This window comes from Dermochelys coriacea, chromosome 4 (assembly GCF_009764565.3).
Source record: "Dermochelys coriacea isolate rDerCor1 chromosome 4, rDerCor1.pri.v4, whole genome shotgun sequence".
In the NCBI taxonomy this organism is placed as follows: Eukaryota; Metazoa; Chordata; order Testudines; family Dermochelyidae; genus Dermochelys; species Dermochelys coriacea.
In genome coordinates, this window is record NC_050071.1 from 31,830,788 (window position 1) to 31,849,526 (window position 18,739).

The window sequence follows — 18,739 nt, forward strand, 5'->3', positions numbered from 1 at the left end:
CCAGCTAATATAAATCAATCAGAACAGTGAATGTAAAGTAAGGCTACTCTTGGTAATTTCTAAACTTAACTCCCACCGATCTGAGCATAATGTCTTTCTCTTTCTTGCTGTGCTTTCTGTGTTGGCACAGGAGATGTGGGATATAGAGGGAGCACAACCAAAAATTCAGGTCTTCCATATGGTAGCGCCCAAGCATTGGTATAAGGCTACCACACTGGGGCAAAGAGGAAATTTTTAAAAGATTTTTGACAATTCAGATTGCAAATTCAGTTTTTGAGAGTTGAAATCAATTTGAGGCAGATCATATCTTAGCTATATTATTAAGAATACAATTAATTTGTGTTTACAGATGTTGATGAATGTGCTACTGGGAGAATTGTCTGTCCCAGATTTAGGAAATGTGTTAATACTTTTGGAAGCTACATCTGCAAGTGTCATAAAGGCTTCGATCTGATGTACATTGGAGGCAAATACCAATGCTACGGTAATAAAATCCATTTATATCAGTGAGTCTTGCATGCATAGAGCACACATATGTTTCCTGTAATACTAATCCAAGCTTTATTATATTATTAGCTGGCTTATAGAGACTGTGTTAATCACTTTATTAGGGGCTGAAAACAGATTGCTTTAGTTTATCCTGTATTACTTTTATGAAATAGAATTACATTGAATATGAAAATGAAAAAATGTACATTTAAGCCCTGATCCTGGAAGTGGCTCAGCGTGGTATGATTTCTGTAGATTTCACTGGGGCTTCTTGCAAGCAGTTGCTGGTCTGGGGCCTTAGTGAACTTCACTTATTTTTCTCAGTGCTTCAGCTGATGATGATCATATTAAAGAAAATTGATGTTGGAGATTAAGTTGTGTTGCTTCACATGTGACCATGCTTCCAGTTACTTCAATGAGAAGTCCCTGCACAGAGCACCTGCAGGTATAGGGACCTTGTTTGTGGCACTAGTATAGTGAAATAATATAAGATATTGTAAACAGTTTCCACCCGGTGTAATAGTGGTTAAAACACAGATGTAGGGCAGGCTTAAGTGCTTTGTTGGATCAGGGTCTTATAAATCATGAGCTCAATTATTTCCCACCCTTACAGGTCACCTTTAAAAAGTGGTTACAGAAATTATAAAATTTACTTGTAGAAACTATCCGTTGCCACAGCAAAATATTAAACATGGTGATGCCAAGTTATATGCCTGTATTATATAGGAGATTATTAGATGATCATAATAATCTCTTCTTGCCTTTTAAAATCCATGAAAAAGATTAATTTAGGATACATTTCTCCTGGTTTCAATGGTGATACAATGTTGTTGAATTTTAAAAATTAAGAATATTTTTAAATGATGACATCTGTTTGTTGTTGGGTTTTTTTGGAGGGGGGAAGCATGTTCCTTCTCTCATGTGAATGACTTTTATATGATTTTCTGTTACAGATGTAGATGAATGCTCAATTGGCCAGTATCAGTGTGGCAGCTTTTCACGATGTTACAATACACAGGGAACCTACAAGTGTAAATGTAAAGAAGGATACAGAGGCGATGGAATAAACTGCCTACGTATGTAATGTGCTCTTTTTTTTTTCTTTTGGGGCTGGAAGGGTGTCATGAACTCCAAAGCCAAATGTCAAACACCAAGGCCATTTATTAGGAAAGCTGAGAAACATAGTAAATTTTGAGATGCAGTAGTACCAGGCTCAGTTTCTCTCAGCTGTTTTTGAAAGATAATAAAGGATCAGATATTGTATTCAAAGTTTTAGGAGTCTTAACATGCCTGGATAAAAATATCTTTCCTTGAGCTCTTTTCGTTATTAGAAAGAAATCCAGTGAACCCTATTCACAGCTGCATTCTATAAATGACTGTAATTGTTCTTGTTCTGAGCAAGTGCTAGAGTGTAGTAACTGGGGTAAGGCCTGATCATATACTACATCTTACTCTCTCTCGGTCTGTTGTATGCACTCTGTGAGTTCCATGCGAGTCTCGTAGCTCAGCTAGACACCAATGCTGAAGTGCTTAACTGAACTGGGGACTAAATTATCATTGTTCGTTGCATGCTACTGGATTTTAAAAGATATTTAAGTAATTAGGGGGGATTTTAGCCTTTTAGTATTTGGGGTACTTTATTAATGGATAGAGCTATTTTTGGTGAATAACAAATAGACATACTTACTGTCAGATTGTGAAACCAGTGCTAAAGAAGGATAAGATTTGCAGTTTGTGTGATTTACACATAATCTTGATTACTGTCAGGTGGCAAACGTGTAAGACTTTGAAAGGTCTGCTAAAATAAATTAAGATTCACTGGAGACCTGGGTCCTTGGGGCAATCAACAGATGTTTCTGCTGATACTACTAAATCTTTCAACAGCTTACAATACTGTCGATAATCAGATGGGGTTTGACTCTACTGAGGGACCAGATACTGGTGGATGGAATGCCTTTGAAATGGTTCTCTCAGACATCTCAGAGGGTTATGTTGGGCAAGAGACTGTCTCTTGGTCTCCACAGTTCCCAGCACAATGGGTACCCAACTTTCATTAAGGCCTTTGAGTGGTATGTAATATAAATAAATAACAAAATAGTAAAGCATACATGACAATTATTATAATAATCACTCTTTTTTCCCAGTCACATACGAACTCTCACTTTTGGACACCAACCAAGTTAAATTTTGTCACTCTTTCTGCTTGAAGATTCTGGGGCAAACTGTGAGACAATATGGTGCCATTATTAGGTACATGGCACTCTACTAATAGTGAGACTAGATAGCTCTAAGTCTCCTTTTTGGGGGCCAAGATTAGGGTGACCATATTTCCCTATGCTGAATTTGGGACACCTGGTAAAATTACTCATATTCAAGCAAGTTCAACGGCAATCGATCAGAACTATGCAGTACAAATATTCAAATTAATATCAAGCTGACCAAGCCCCTGTTAAAAAGAAATACTGCATAGCTGGGTTCTTTTTATTTACCTTCTTATCTTTAAGGCTTTAGGGCTCACACAGGGCGGGGTGATGCACACACACACCCCTACCCCCCCATGCCACCCACACAGGGAGAGGTGATACCTCTCTCACACATGGGGTGAGGGGGGTGACTGACCGACCCTGCCCTCCATGCCTGGCTGGACCCCGGGACAGACCCATCTCTCCTGGTACCTGGAACTGTGTCTTCTAAGGCAACACGTTGGGGAGGGGGGGGCATGCAGGGTCACATGCCCTCCCCTCCCCAGATTTCTGCCAGGCTTCACACCAGAATGTGGCCAGCAGAAGCCTTTCGTCACTATGTGGGAGGGAAGGGACAGGAGCTGCTTCCAGCCGCAGGAGAGGATGAGTGGGGAAGGGATGACGTGGCCCATGTCTTTGCAGAACTCCTCTCTTCTCTTCCCAGCCCCCTCCACCCCTCACCTGTGACTGGAAGCATCTTGTCCCTTCCTGCCTCCACAGCATCGAAAGGCAGCTAACATCTCCAGGCTGCTGCTGGCCACTGACATAACCCATTCCCTGTCTATAGCATGGGCAGGAAGGGGTTAAGCCCTAAGGATGCATTGTGCACCAGGGCCCAGGGAACCTGACTGCAGGGGCTTCAGTGAACCCTCCAGAGAGGTGGCTCAGCAGGGGAGCGTGCCTAGGGGATGGAGCAGCCCCCCTGTTCCCTGCAGCCAGGATCCAGGGTGGAGGGATAGGGAGTGAAGAGGGTGCTAAGCCCCTGCCCCAGGGGCTGCTGTGGAGCCTGCAAATTCGGGATGTGAACAGGCTAGAAATTGTTTCCACGCCCTCTCCCTGCCACTCCAGAGCTTAGCTGAGGGGTGTAGAGGCTTCCCTGTGCCAGTGCTGTGCAGGATTTTAGTACATGCAGGGCTTGGCTTCTCCTGGCCAGTCTGGAAGGAGTCTGCAGGCCAGGCTGTTGGTGAGCTGAGTACTCCGACCAGGGGCTTGTTGTCCGCACAGCATTGGAAGCAGGATGCACCCTACTGACGGGGATATGGAGGAGCAGCAGATCTGGGGGAGGGGCGAAGGGGCAACGCAGGGAGAGGACCGTGAGAGGGGGAGCATGTAAAGGGCTGATGGGTGGGCAGCACAGGCGACATGTAACTGGCAGCTGCTTGAGGCCTGCCCGCACTCATCAGCCACCACAGCGCACAGCCAGTGCTGGCCAGAAATGGGACAGGGGGCAAGGTCCTACTGGCAGAGAGCTGGCATGCAGCAGGGGCTTCACTGACGACCCGGCAGGGTGGGGGCGGCTGGCCCCGTGCACTGCATCTTCACCCCACCACCAGCTTTGCGCCCCCCCATCATTTGCCACTGGACCCCCCTATTCCCTGCTGGTGGGAGGGTGGCTGGTGAATAGGGATCTGGCTAGCAGCAGGACCCTCCAGTACTGATTGGTGGGGAGACAGAAAATACAGGACAACTTGCCCATTTTTAAGAAAAAATCGGGACACCTGCAGGAGGGCATAAATACAGGACTGTGCCTTTAAAAGTGGGACATCTGGTCACCATAGACAAGATGACACCATCTTCTTGCTCCTTCTAGCTTTTGGCAGATAGTGGATCTGGATGAAAGTGGTTTAGGTTCAAGCTGTATAAAACAGAGCTGATGCTTATTGGCAGGAAGAAGTGTTTTGAAGAACTGGCGAAGCCTGTAACTATTCCTCCAATCTCTGTCCCATGGTCAAATCTTGAGGTCTTAGTAGACTCATTTCTACTTCAAGTCTCCAAGGTAGCAAAATTGACCAGAAACACTTTTTTTGGGGCTGGACAAGAGATTGAACTCTTTCTTCTTAGATGTGGACCTTTTTCTTTTGTTAACTCAAATCTAGACCTCTTCTATACACAATAGCTGCACCAGTTTAACAAAAATCATTTTAAAACCCCTCAACAATTTTAGTTAGTTCAGAGCAAACTCCTGAGTTTAGACACTTACATTGGTTTAGCTTGCACTTCTGAATTTACTAATGCGAATTACACCAATAGTATCTGGATGTAAATCAGTTCGGTGTGTCTACCTAGGATTTTTACACCAGTTTTATTAAATCAGTTAAACATTGTAGTTTAGTTACACCAATGCAACTTTCTGTGTAAACCGGGTCCTAGACTACTACAACATGTGGCACCTCAAACTATCTTTGAAAGCTTCTTGGAATGTAGTGTAGAATATGTTTGCCACACCTCTTGAGTGGGGCAGAATGATCTGAGTACTTTTTAGAGTCCCAATTATCTTGAAGACTCTCTCTGTTAGTCATAATCCCCTACATTCAACTGTAGAATACTTCAGCTATCATCCTAAGGGAGGTGTTTGCAGAGGCAGAGCACTCAGTTGCCATAACTAGCGTCTGGAATTCACTCCTGCTTGGCTGGACAGATTGCTTATGAGAGTGTGCAAGTCTGGTCACTTTTACAGCTCAACGTCAGATGTACCTTTCTGACCAGCTCTTCGCTACCTGTCTCTCCTGGCTAGGTTTTGCCACTTCTGTCCCTTAAAGTTGTCCATTTTGGGGCTGCAGGGGATTGAGTATAGGCTCCCTCTTTTGGTAATGGGTTGTCCTTAATCATTTTAACCACACAACTTGTTCTCAAGATACCATAACGAGAGGTACTTTATAAACGCATGTGATAATACAGGAATATTAATATTAAAATCTGGGGCGATTTTTATGAGTGGAAAACCAAACAAAAGGAACTAATTTCAACAAATACTCTACATATATTCATGTGATATTGTAACATTTTAGTTTGTGCAGAGAGATACTCAAATACCAATTGTTCTCCCATTTTCACTCTTTTCAGCTATTCCTAAAGTTATGATTGAACCATCTCGTCCATATAATATATTCAAGGGCAATACTACGCTTCCGAAGGGCAGCAGTGGTATGACCAATAAGATTCCTGACATCAGAGGTACAAGACAGCCCCTGAGACCACCATATATACCAGCTATTATTACAGCAAGGCCTGCACCCAAGGCAACAGTACGACCTACACCAAAACCAACAATATGGCCTACACCCAAGCCAACTACTAGGTTTGTACCAAAGCCGATGACAACAAGACCACCACTGAAGCCAGCAACAAGGCCTCCAACACCTCCACAACCTACAACATCAAAACCTGCACCTACAGCAAGAACCCCACAGTTAACAACTAAAGACTCTTCTCTTGTTCCCACTGAAACTACCTCTCCCCAAGGAATTACAGTTGACAACAGAATACAAATAGAACCTCAGAAACCACGAGGGGACGTGTTTAGTAAGTACACCTATATGCTCTTTCATTAATTGGATGTGTAAATTGCAGGTGAAAGGAAGTGTTGCATTCTATTGTCTTCAGAGAATTATTTTCATAGATGGCATGTAGGATATGAAATTGCAAATGGTGACATTGTGATAGCCTTTACCACTGCAGTGCCATATGGACTTTTGCCATTGGACATTGCATGCCTCTGTGAATATAAAGTATGTTGTACTGCTTGTTATCCTATTGAAATATGTGCCATATTAAACCTACATGGCCATACAGATAACTGCTCACTTTAGCATTCAAGGGTTAATAGGCTTTCAGTTCAGTCCCCTGGCCTAGCATTGTTGAGATCCATTGTTCTCCTTCTGAATATTTTAGACCAGGGGTCGGTAACCTATGGCACGCGTGCCAAAGATGCCACGCGAGCCCATTTTTAATGGCACGCTGCTGCCTGCCGGGGTCTCGGCAGCCAGCAGCAGCATGCCATTAAAAATTCAGCTGGGCCCGCTCTTCTCCACTCCCCGCCCGCTCTCGTGGGAGCAGGGGGCAAGGGGCAGAAGCTTGGTCCTGCCGGCTCCCTGCCTCTTCCCGCAGTGTGTTGGGTTCCTGCTCCTCCTCCTCCTCTTTGTCCCTCCATCCGTGCCAGCCCTTGTGAGGAAGGGGGTGGGGGAGGAGCGGAGTCGGAGCGATCGCTGCTCCCGGCGGAGGCAGAGAAGAAGCGAAGGCAAGGCCTTGGGGAAGCAGGGCATATCCCCTCCAGCCCCCTGCTGTGAGCACCCCCCACCCTCAGCCCTCTGCCCTGACCCCCCACACACACACACCCAGCCCTCTGCCCTGAGCCCTGCAGCCCCGCACACCCCCAAGGCCCCTGCCTTGAGCCCTGTACCCCCCTCACACACACCCAGCCCTCTGCTTGACTCCTTCACCATCCTCACGACCCCAGCCCTGACTCTGGCACCCCCACACATACCCAGGTCCCCCACACCCTATGCCCTGACTTTTGCACCCCCCACATCCCCACCCCCAACTCTGAGAACCAAACGCGAGCTCCTGCACCTCCCCCCGCCCCCACATTCCCACCTGCACCCCCTCCCACCAAATGGGAGCTGTCCAGGTAAACGCTCCACACTCAAACCTCCTACCCCAACCCTGAGCCCCCTCCCTCATTCTAGCTCCTGGCCAGACCCTACATCCCAACCCCCAGCCTGCTCCTTCACCCCCAGCCCTGTGCTCAGTGCACTCCCACCCTCAGCTCAGTGCAAAGAGAGAGGAAGAGAATGGCCAGAACTAGGGAGAAGGTAGGTACCCACTGTGTGCGGGCAGGGCTGGGACCCCAGACTGGCAGTAGGCTGAGCGGGTCCAGCAGCTGAGATCCCGGCTGGCAGGAGCCAGCAGATGGAACCCCTGAGCGGCAGCGGGCTGATCCGCTCAGCCCGCTGCCAGTCTGGGGTTCTGGCTGCCGGCCCCTTGCCAGCCAGGGTCCGGGCCGCAGGCCCCGCTCAGCCTGCTGCCGGCCTAGGTGAACCGAACCCCAGACCAGCAGTGGGCTGAGCGAGTTGGCAGTGTAAGAAGCTTCTTAAACATTTTGAAAACCTTGTTTATTTTACAATACAACAATAGTTTAGTTATATAATATATAGACTTAGAGAGAGAGACCTTCTAAAAAACATTAAAATGTATTACTGGCATGTGAAACCTTAAATTAAAGTGAATAAACGAAGACTTGGCACACCACTTCTGAAAGGTTGCCGACCCGTTTTAGACAATAGGTTTAAAAGTTGAGGTGTTGAGTGACTAACATAGGGCATTCTTTCAGCTGCATGCATCTGAAAGAAATAGCACTTGATATATGAACCCCAGTAAGGCTTTGTGTGTGTTGTGTGGATTCATGTAGTAGTCTCTCTAATATTTACTGCTAACCCATAACAAAAACAAACAAAAAATAATACTGAGGCTTGTTTTATGGAACATGCCTACAAAAATCAGCTCATGATACTGAAGATGCTCACAGTATGTAGAAATGTCATTTTGAGAGCTTCCCTGAAAGATGTTCAGTATTTTTGTGCAAGCTTTACTACATACCACAAATGACATAGCTGGTGCGTGTAGTTAAACATGCCTGCCAAGAAATATTCAACACCCTATTTCATCTTTAGTATTGTGGCTGCAGTTAATTATAGAGATTGGGAGTGTGTGTTAGATCAGCCGTTTTCTTCAGCCAGTAAAGCTGTTGAAGCGATATAGGAGAAAAACATTTGCCGTTTCAGAACAGGTGGACAAGCACTTGTGGGGGTTTTTTTGTTTTGTTTGTGATTCTGGTTTCTATACAGTAGCTTCTAGGGGTGTGTTCTTTATGATTACACATTGAAATAATTCAATTCTTTAAATAAAGGATTTGTTTTTCTGGTAATATTTTATCTGCTGCAGGCACTTGGATTATTTTGTGGGGGAGAAAAAAAAATGAACTAGAAAGAATTAAGGAAGATTAAAAAGTTGTTTCTGAACTACTCAAAGGATCTTTAAAACTGTTTTTCAAGGGTCATTTTAAAACAATCACTATAACTTGTTCAGTCTAAGAAACAATCTTAAATATAAATGTTTTCTGTAAAAATAGTGTCAATTTAATATTCAGTAAGGTGAGGGACCCAGCAAGTCATGTATTTATAGGTCCTTTCCATCTCTAATTGCTATGATCCTACATTACTAAAGTATACTTTGTATTTCTGATGACTGATCCTGATCACCCACAAGAGCAAAGTCTATAGTTAGGTAATTTCTGAGCCTAGTAATGAGTAACAGACACATATTTAGGCTGGTACAAGCTGCAGGTAGCCAGGAGGAAACATCTTTAAAATGTTAAAAGTAATGTTATATAAAGCTGTATCTGACACTCCTCATTTCCTCTGTGTTCTGTGTGCCTGGAGTGGTAATATTGTCCTTTGTTCATGACATGTTTGGGGTTTTATTCAGATGAGTGTTCTGTAATGGGGGGAAAATGTTCCTTCAGGTAGTTTGCAGCCTTGAGAAACTAAATGACAGTTCCTCTTATAGCTCCTACAAGATTACAGTTCTGTCAACCTTATTTGAAAAGGCATATAGAATTTAATAGGGATGAAATAATTTGGTTTCTACAAAAATGGAATAGGGTTCTACAGAAATTACTCTAAAAATGTATAGAATTCAGCAGACAGTGATCTCCCATCTACAGGTTTTTTGAACGATCCTATAGAATTTTATAGCAGAAAGATAATTTTCTACTAAATTGTATAGGTCAGTTTAAAAAAAAACCTATAAAATATATTATCTACTAATTTTGTAGGATTTTTCTGTTTTGAGAAGTATGCTTTCATTTATGTAGAGATAAAAATATAGAGATTTGAATTCTGGCAGGTACAAGCTGTTTTTAAGTTTGTTTGCTTTTTGAATGTGATCTTAAATTATTGTAGTTGCAAGGAACCTAAGGAAAAGAGATTATCTGCAGTGTGCATCATATTTTGTTCATGAGTGCTCAGGAGTAGCCATTAGTAGTTTGTGAAATATATACATAGCCTGAGATCAGTTATTTATCCTTCAATACACTTCAGTACACAATACAGCCTGATTCTGAGAGATGCTGTGCACCTGCTACTGTCATTGACTTCAATAGGCCATATTGGTACTCAGTTGCCCTCCATATCAAGCCCACGGATATGTGCTTTTCAGTCTCATGTTATCCCTTCTCTTCATCCCATATTAAATATTTATTTGATGTACATAAAATAAAAGGTGTGAGCAAGATTCAAGATTCCGTTTATGCTCTAGATGTTGACAATTTGTAGGGCACTCCTGGTGTAACCCTCAGCAGGCTTGCTATGTTGTCATTTATTTTTTTAAATTATTTGTTGTCAAGGTTCCTTCCCCACTCTGAACTCTAGGGTACAGATGTGGGGACCTGCATGAAAACCCCCAAAACTTATTTTTGCCAGCTTAGGTTAAAACTTCCCAAGGTACAAACTATTTTACCTTTTGCCCTTGGACTTTATTGCTGCCACCACCAAGTGTCTAACAAATATATAACAGGGAAAGACCCCCTTGAAAACGTCTCCCCCCCCCCAAATCCTCCTAAACCCCCTTTCCTGGGGAAGGCTTGATAAAAATCCTCACCAATTTGAATAGGTGAACCCAGAGCCAAACCCTTGACTCTTAAGAACAATGAAAAAAGCAATCAGGTTCTTAAAAGAAGAATTTTAATTGAAGAAAAAAAGTAAAAGAATCAGCTCTGTAAAATCAGGATGGTAAATATCTTACAGGGTAATCAGATTTAAAACATAGAGAATCCCTCTAGGCAAAACCTTAGGTTACAAAAAGACACACAAACAGGAATATACATTCCATTCAGCACAGCTTATTTTATCAGCCATTTAAACAAAACAGAAACTAATGCATATCTAGCTAGATTACTTACTAAGTTCTAAGACTCCATTCCTTTTCTGTTCCCAGCATCACATCAAAAGCATCACACAGACAGAGAGAGCATTTGTTTCTCCCCCCCCCTCCAGCTTTGAAAGTATCTTGTCTCCTCATTGGTCATTTTGGTCAGGAGCCGGTGAGGTTATCTTAGCTTCTTAACCCTTTACAGGTGAAAGGGTTTTTCCTCTGGCCAGGAGGGATTTTAAAGGCATTTACCCTTCCCTTTATATTTATGACATTTGTATTTTGATAGTACCCAGAATATGGTGGACACTGTTCCCTCCACCTCACACAGCAAGCACACTGCCCCCATCCCAAGGCACTTATTAAGTGAGCATATTATAATGTTCACTCTGGAAGTGAAACCTGCAGTCATGGTTGGAAAACAGTTTCCAACACAGCTCTGTTTTTGTTGTTTGTTATTCAGTGAGCACTGTCTGTGTACTCTGTACTATGTAACATACAGAAAGCCACGCCTGTTGCCCTTTCATGCCCTACTGCCACAGAGAGCTTTCAGGTATGGATAAGGAACAATGTCCTTGTATTTAAGGAGGGGATAGTATGTAGCGTATAGGAAGGAAGCAGTTATATTCCCTCACTTAGCTCATTCAGAAAAGATGGCAATTCTCATGTATTTTCACAATACTGGCTTGCTTTGTTTATGTTCCCCAATATTGTTTCAGATTGAAAACGTACATAAGGGCTGCATTCATGGTTCCTATATAGATGTTAGATTCCTACCGTAGAGACATGTTTTTTTGTCTATTTAGTGCAAAAATTACAGTTGGTGAAAACTATCTTCCCTGTCAGCCCCGAATTCTCTCCCCCCTCCCCTCCTAAAGTTGAAATCCCAGATGCTGCACTTTCTTTACCAGGTGTGTCAGCCACCCCCATCCCCTTCCAATGTTCTATTTGTATTAAAAGGCTCTCCACCCTTTTCTGGGCCTCATTGCATCACATCACCCCATTGCATCAGCCTCATCACTCTTGGGATTAGTCAGGTCAGCACTGGAGCTCCCTTCCGCAAGAGTAAGGTACCATGTTGGATGTTAGGATTTTTCCTAAGTGTACAGTAGTGGTATGTATGTATTGTTAGAATGTCAGAGAAAGAGCAAGAGTAGCTGTTTGGTGAGGGATTATCAGAGAAAAGGGCTTCACTGAAGCATTATACATAGCACAAAGGAGCTGCCAGCCTTGCTGACTTAACTAGCTGTACCCAGCTCTGCTCCCACCCCTGTCTGGTGCTGTAAATTACTGGGCAGCTTTAGAGCTTTGTTCCCACCTTCCTTTATAATGCAAAGACCAAGTTCAAAGTCAAGCTCAAGTTGTTTCTCCCCTCCTTTTCTGAACCGCTGTCTGCTCCTTATCCCCATGCTTCCTTTTCCCTTCCTGTGATTTCGTTGTGGGCTCATACCCAAAAGTGGAGCATATAGCAGACTGAGCAGTGTAGAGAGGTTGCCTAAAGAAAGTGTTACAATCAGTTAAACACATTCTCCGTGTGCTCCCCAAATAGACAGCTGCCTGTGGGTTACATCCCCAGGTGGAATCCTCTGTGTCATCAGATCAGACACTGCCTGACCATATTCAAACCCAAATGCAACATCCCCTTCTTGGATAAGTGGCCCACCCTGGAAGTGACATCTCTCTAAGACTCGCTTTCAGTTGGACAAATGGGAGGGGGAATGGGAAAGTAGATAAGGTAAGACAAGATGTAGAACAGTCAAACAAAAATCTATACAGCATACTGAGAGCAAGGAAGAGATTGTGCAAATACTTCCCTTTAGGGTATGCATTTTTTAATTGTTTCATGGAGCTTAGATATTATGATGACAGGGGTTTTAGAAATGCCATAGATTAGATAGAGGTTCAAAGCTGCCCAGAATTTTGAGAGAGTGCATGAGACAGCTGTGTAATGTTTAGGGTATCGACATTTATTTCCTTCTTGTACAAAAGGAGAAGCAACATTCCAAAAGGATTGAACAATTGGACAATATGCCCAGTACTGCCCCCTAGTCTGTGCCACAAAGTACCATATCTCCCTGTTTCCCGTTTTTTATGACTGCCCCGCTGCAGTATTATTGTGAGCCCTCAGCCACGTACTGAGGGGGAACTAGTCTAACAAAGCCAGCACAGTAGTCTATTTCTAGATTAAAAAAATTAACCAATCAGTCAATCAAAACCTCAACAACATCAGCTGAGAAGTTAACTAAAAAGTTATGGTCAAATAAGCTCTTTATAAAAAGAAAAGGAGACTAACAAATTTATTTGAGCATAAACTTTCGTGAGCTACAGCTCAGAAGTGAGCTGTAGCTCACGAAAGCTTATGCTCAAATAAATTTGTTAGTCTCTAAGGTGCCACAAGTCCTCCTTTTCTTTTTGCGAATACAGACTAACACGGCTGCTACTCTGAAACCTAAGCTCTTTATATCGGATGCATCCGATGAAGTGAGCTGTAGCTCACGAAAGCTTATGCTCTAATAAATTTGTTAGTCTCTAAGGTGCCACAAGTACTCCTTTTCTTTAAGCTCTTTATAGTTTCTCTTTATTGCTAATTCCATTTGATATGGTATTGAAGTTTCAAAAACTTATAAACATTCTAAAATTTCCTGCTAAGGCTATTTCTAACACTCCAGCAGATTCTCTGGTAAGCCACCCATGATTCACCTTGGCTAGCACCCATATTCTTAAGACCTACCAATAACAGTGATTGATACCCATGTCTGGCAACAGAAGCTGTTCCTTTTGTAGTTGACTCGCTGCTAGATGTCAACAGGGAAGTGTGAATTGCACTGAGGTCCCTCTCGCTCCCCAGGTGGGACCTGAGGGGTCATGAAAAAGATCACCTCTTGCATGCTTCACTGGCCCCACAGCAGCAATGCAGACATGTTGGAACCATCATTGTACACCTGGAAGGGGATGATTTGGTGGATGCTACTAAGGTCAGCCTCCTCACTGAATGTGATGCAGGACTGAACTGAGTGTAATAAACTATTTCCAGGAACTGTGCTGGCTTTGTTAGACTAGTTCCCCCTCAGTACATGGCTGAGGGCTCACAATAATACTGCAGTGGGGCAGCCATAAAAAATGGGAAACAGGGAGATGTGGTACTTTGTGGCACAGACTAGGGGGCAGTACTGGGCACATTATCCAGTTGTTCAATCCTGTTCTGCCTTTGACTGATAGCAGATTTTAAATTTGGACCTTCAGGCTGGTTTATTCCCTGGGGTGGGTAGCCATTGCTGATCGAGGGAGATTGTGACTTGGCTTTCTAGCTGTGCATGCACTACCTAAAGGGCTTAAGGAAGTAACTTCTTCAGTATAATGTCTCCTTGTTTCCAACAGTTAGTGCTGCAGCTGAATGATAGCTTAATGTTGCAAATGATGGGCCTTTCTGGGAGCTCAGCTGACCACCACCAAAAGGTGGGTGATGTTTTTGGGATATAATACTTGGATGGGAGGAAGGGGCTTCAGTAGGTGGCAGGATATGGGGCACAGTGAAGGGGAGTGATGCCTCAGCACCATTTGACTATATCCAGCAATGAATTCATACTCAGCATATTACTGATCAGATCAGCAAAGACAATATGTCTGGTAATGTTCTTATAGAAAACAAACATACATTTCAGGTTGGTGTTTTTTTTGTTTTTGTTTTTTTTAATTTACTTTTCCTAAATCTATTCTCAGCCATGTCTCTGCTTCTCTGGCTTCCTGCCCCATACACTAGGTGAAATTCTCTGAACTATCCATTGCAGAATGTATGAATCTGCTGCTTAGCACTGTCATTCGGACCACTGTAATTTTCATTAGTCTGCTAAATGATGACAGAGATCATCGACTGGTATAGGTTAGACTGATATTTAGATAATGTGGTCATTTTTTTGGAAAGGTTTTAGATTACTTTGTTATTTTACTCTTTTACCAGTATTTCCTACAGGACTAAAAAAAGGTCCATCTCACCGTCAGAAACAAAACAAGACAGTAGTTTGGATTTTGTTCATGGACTTGCTATTCTTGTCTTCTGAACCACTTAGTCAGATGAGGCAATGGAATCTGGCAGCAAGGTTAATCTTTTCCTGATATTGACACAGCGTGAATGAAAACTTGCTGGAATGTAGCGTGGGGTTAATATTCAGCTATTTATGATCTGATCCAGAGCCCACTGAAGTATGTAGACATCTTTCCATTGACTAAAATGGACTTTGGATAAGGCTCTTAATGAGCAGACTTTATTAGTCTTTAAGGTTGAGATTTTCAAAGCCACCTAAAAGATTTGGATGTTCAATTCCCATTTTTATAAAAAAGCTTGTTTTATATTAATGAATTTTTGGGGTCCCTCTTCTTAAGACTGAAAAGGCCTTAGAAGGTGCAGCAAGTATGGTTATGTAATCCTTTAACCTATTTAAATGAGACAGTGCTAAAGGTAAAGAATGTTAGACCCTCAGTCACTGATGTCAGTGGAGTTGCATTATTTGGATTAGTTTGGCCCAATTATTCTGATACCTTTTAAAAATTAGTTTGGCTTAATGTTTTTTATGAAAATAGATGTTTCATTGTCATGTGGCATCTGGAGCGGAGTCATAGAGCCTGAATGAATCCTTTACATAATGGGTAAATCACATACTTCCAACAAGAAAAGGAGTACCTGTGGCACCTTAGAGAGTAACAAATTTATTTGAGCATAAGCTTTCGTGAGCTACAGCTCACTTCATCGGATGCATTCATGGATACTGTAGCTCACGAAAGCTTCTGCTCAAATAAATTTGTTAGTCTCTAAGGTGCTGCAAGTACTCCTTTTCTTTTTGCGAATACAGATTAACACAGCTGCTACTCTGAAACCTGTCATACTTCCAACATTCTTCCATGCAATTTTCTGTTCACACCTGATTCTTTCAAGCTTGTGCTTGCTGTTTATGATGGTCTATCTATGACTCATACTGATTGTATAGCCATTGTTCATCTTCTTGATCTATTTGCTGAAAGAAAAGCAGTTCAATTTTTGAAGAGATTTAACAGAACATATCTTGTATAAACATAGAATTGTTCAAAATGCACTTCAATACAAGTAACAAGAGTTAGGTTAAAGAAGTTAGTGGACATTATACCTGCCTGAAGAATACAGAATTGGGCTCTACTTGAATTAGGGCCATGTTGTCCTCTCCTATGTATAATGGTACACAAGAACGGGAGAGACTGCAACAGTTTTCCCAAAATCATCATGTTCTTCTCCACCCAAAAGCCTGCAGACCTTCCAGGCTCTCAAGAAATCTGCTAGAAGCACAAAGCTGTCCACGAAGAGAATCTCTGTCCCCCAGATGCTTGCTAATATGCAATACAGCTGTGCTGCCAGTTATGACTACAGTAGCTGCCATTGGAAACCCTCTGTAAAGGGTTTTACTCAGGAGTGGATGTTCCCTAAGCAAAAGTTAATGTGGCCTCAGGTTGCAGAATTTTAGGCTACTCACCATGGGCAGGTAGGGTGGCTTGTGGTGGGGTAAGATGATGTACATCTTCCCCAGTCTGACCTCTGCCCCTCCCCTCTTTTTATTTTTTAATTTTTTGAATTAAGAGTTTAACCACATTTAATTTGCTTTAAGTATGGAACTTTCATATCCATTTCTTAATTACATTTATTGGCAAATGGGAATTGCATGCATAATTGCTCCAGTATGGAATCAGCTACGTTTAAACTGCATTATATTATTTTTTTGTTATTATTTTAGTATTATTAATAGAGATATGAAGCTGTGCTTCAGTTCTCAGTTTCTTTTTTGTTATTGAAATTGCCAAAAAAACTGAGGGCCATAATCATGAATAACCCCAAAATATACTCACCATACCTCATCTTCCCAAATTTAGCCATTGGTGAACAGATTAAAGAAGTAACAAGACTTTTTCAAGATTAAAAGGCAGCGTGAGAATCGGTCTTATGTATCTAGTAAAAATATCTCCCCTCTCTTCCCATCCCTTTATGAAGAACTTTACTCAATAACTTGAGGAATGCTGTAGAATTAGTGTATTGGCTCACCCAACTATGTACTTCTACTACACAGCCTCCTTGAGAAATACCATTCAGTGTATATAGTTCATGGAATCTTCTAAGAAGAAGTCAAGTTTATATTTAACAATCTTATCTAGCAGTTGAAGTAAAGTGAAAACTACACTGATATGCTAAGTAAAGTACACACAAAAGGTTTGGAAAGTTCACAAGAAATAATTGTGCCAAATTCTTTCTCCCACAATCTCCACTCAGCATACGTAGTGGTCTTAGGAAAGAAGAGTACACGTGGACCATGTTAAGATTCCTGTGTCTTGTATGGTAGCTCCCTTGTTTGCTGGATATGAATGCACATTCCTTTCATTAGAATCCCGCACTGAAAAGGGCATTTTTAAAGCATTCTCAGAGGTCGTGAAATTAACATTAGGAGGGGTCTTTTGGAAGAAGTTTTGGAGAAATATTTTTGTGGGGCCCTAAATTATACATAGTTCTATTAAATTTGTTATACATGTATGTTCATGTCTATATGGTAAACAGGGACTGGAAGTGGAATTTCATTTAGTGACTTGGAGACCAGTTTGCCCTGTAAAACTAGAAAACCTGTGCAAGGGCCAGGAAACTATCATCTCACACGTGAGATTTTCTGCAATTCATTCTGCAAGTGGGGTGGGCAAAATGATAAGGTCTCCATGTAGCAGGCAGCGGGCATGACTCTCCTAACCTCAGGAGGCACAAAGATCTGCCAGAATGTCCTACAGCTCTCAGGGCACCTGCATAACTCAGGGAATCAGAAAATACTCCCCATTCACTCCCATGGGAACATAGCTATTGCAGAGTCATACTGCCATGGACTGCTGGCCAGTCTCCCTAAACTCCTGCCCTGAGGTATGGGGAGGAGGGATTACAATGTGTGGAAGAAAAGCTGCAAAAGATAATGCTAACAGGGTGAACTTTGTTATGTTAAATGGTTATAGTTGATCAAAATAGGACAGGGAGTTCACCAATACTGGTCCTGGGTACTGATAGCATGGGATGAAGTGACAGTGCATAATATTGGCTGATGGGGCAAGCTCAGGAAAGTGAATGGGAACAAGATAATAAATGTATCTGAAAAGAGACAGTTTCCCTGAACTGATCCATTGCAATTGTAACCAACAATCAGCAGGTGCATAAGATCTAGAAGTTTGTAGGTAATGTGCGTGTGTTCTCAAATCCCTCCCCACTATACATCCCTTTATAGAGTGATAGGGAAATTACAGGACCATTCAGTTTCCCTTGGATCCTGGCTAGCAGAGGAAAGATGGCAGGGTGATAAGAACATATTGGGTCAGACAAAATGGTCCATTGAGTCCAATATCCTGTCTTCTGACAGTGGCAGGTGCCAGATGCTTCAGAGGGAGTGAACAGAACAGAGCAATGTATTGAGTGATCATCCTCTGTCATCCACCCTCAGCTTTTGGTAATCAGAGCCTAGAGTTGTGTCCCTGACCATCTTGACTAATAGCTATTGATGAACCATTCTGCATGAACTTATCTAACTCTTTTTTGAATCCAGTTATACTTTGGCCTTCACAACATCCCCCTGGTAATAGTTCCACAAGTTTACTGTGCACTTTGTGAAGTACTTCCTTATGGTTGTTTTAAACCTGCTGCCTCTTAATTCATTGTGTGACCCCTGCTTCATGTGTATGTAATGGGGTAAATACCACTTCTTTATCACTTGCTCCACAACATTCATAATTTATTGACCTCTGTTATATTCCTCCTTAGTCAGCTCTTTTTCAAGCTGAAAAGTCCCAGTCTTTTTTAATCTCTCCTCATATGGAAACTCTCATGGAAAATTTCTCTTATAAGATGTCAGTGCTGCTCCATCCACTGGTGTGAAGCCCAATGAACTTCCAAGACAGGCACCAGCTCCTGAGTATGAATAGCACATAAAATGGATTTCTGGCTGCCAAAGCAATTTGCGGTTTTTATTCAATTGCATTTTCTTGAAAATTTATTTTTCACTATTCATCCAACTCTAGTTCTATACTTCTTTGTCACTGGA

General features: G+C 42.4%; 1 protein-coding gene across 5 annotated transcripts in view; it reads left to right on the plus strand.

The window, feature by feature from the left end:
- The window catches only part of NPNT (nephronectin), a 91,292-nt gene that overhangs the window by 56,276 nt on the left and 16,277 nt on the right, over positions 1–18,739 (plus strand). For all 5 annotated transcript variants that reach the window (XM_038399504.2, XM_038399502.2, XM_038399505.2 and 2 more), the window contains 3 exons: positions 350–484; positions 1,443–1,565; positions 5,796–6,254. In XM_038399504.2, coding sequence (XP_038255432.1) covers positions 350–484; positions 1,443–1,565; positions 5,796–6,254 — 717 coding nt within the window. The remainder of the gene's footprint in view (positions 1–349; positions 485–1,442; positions 1,566–5,795; positions 6,255–18,739) is intronic.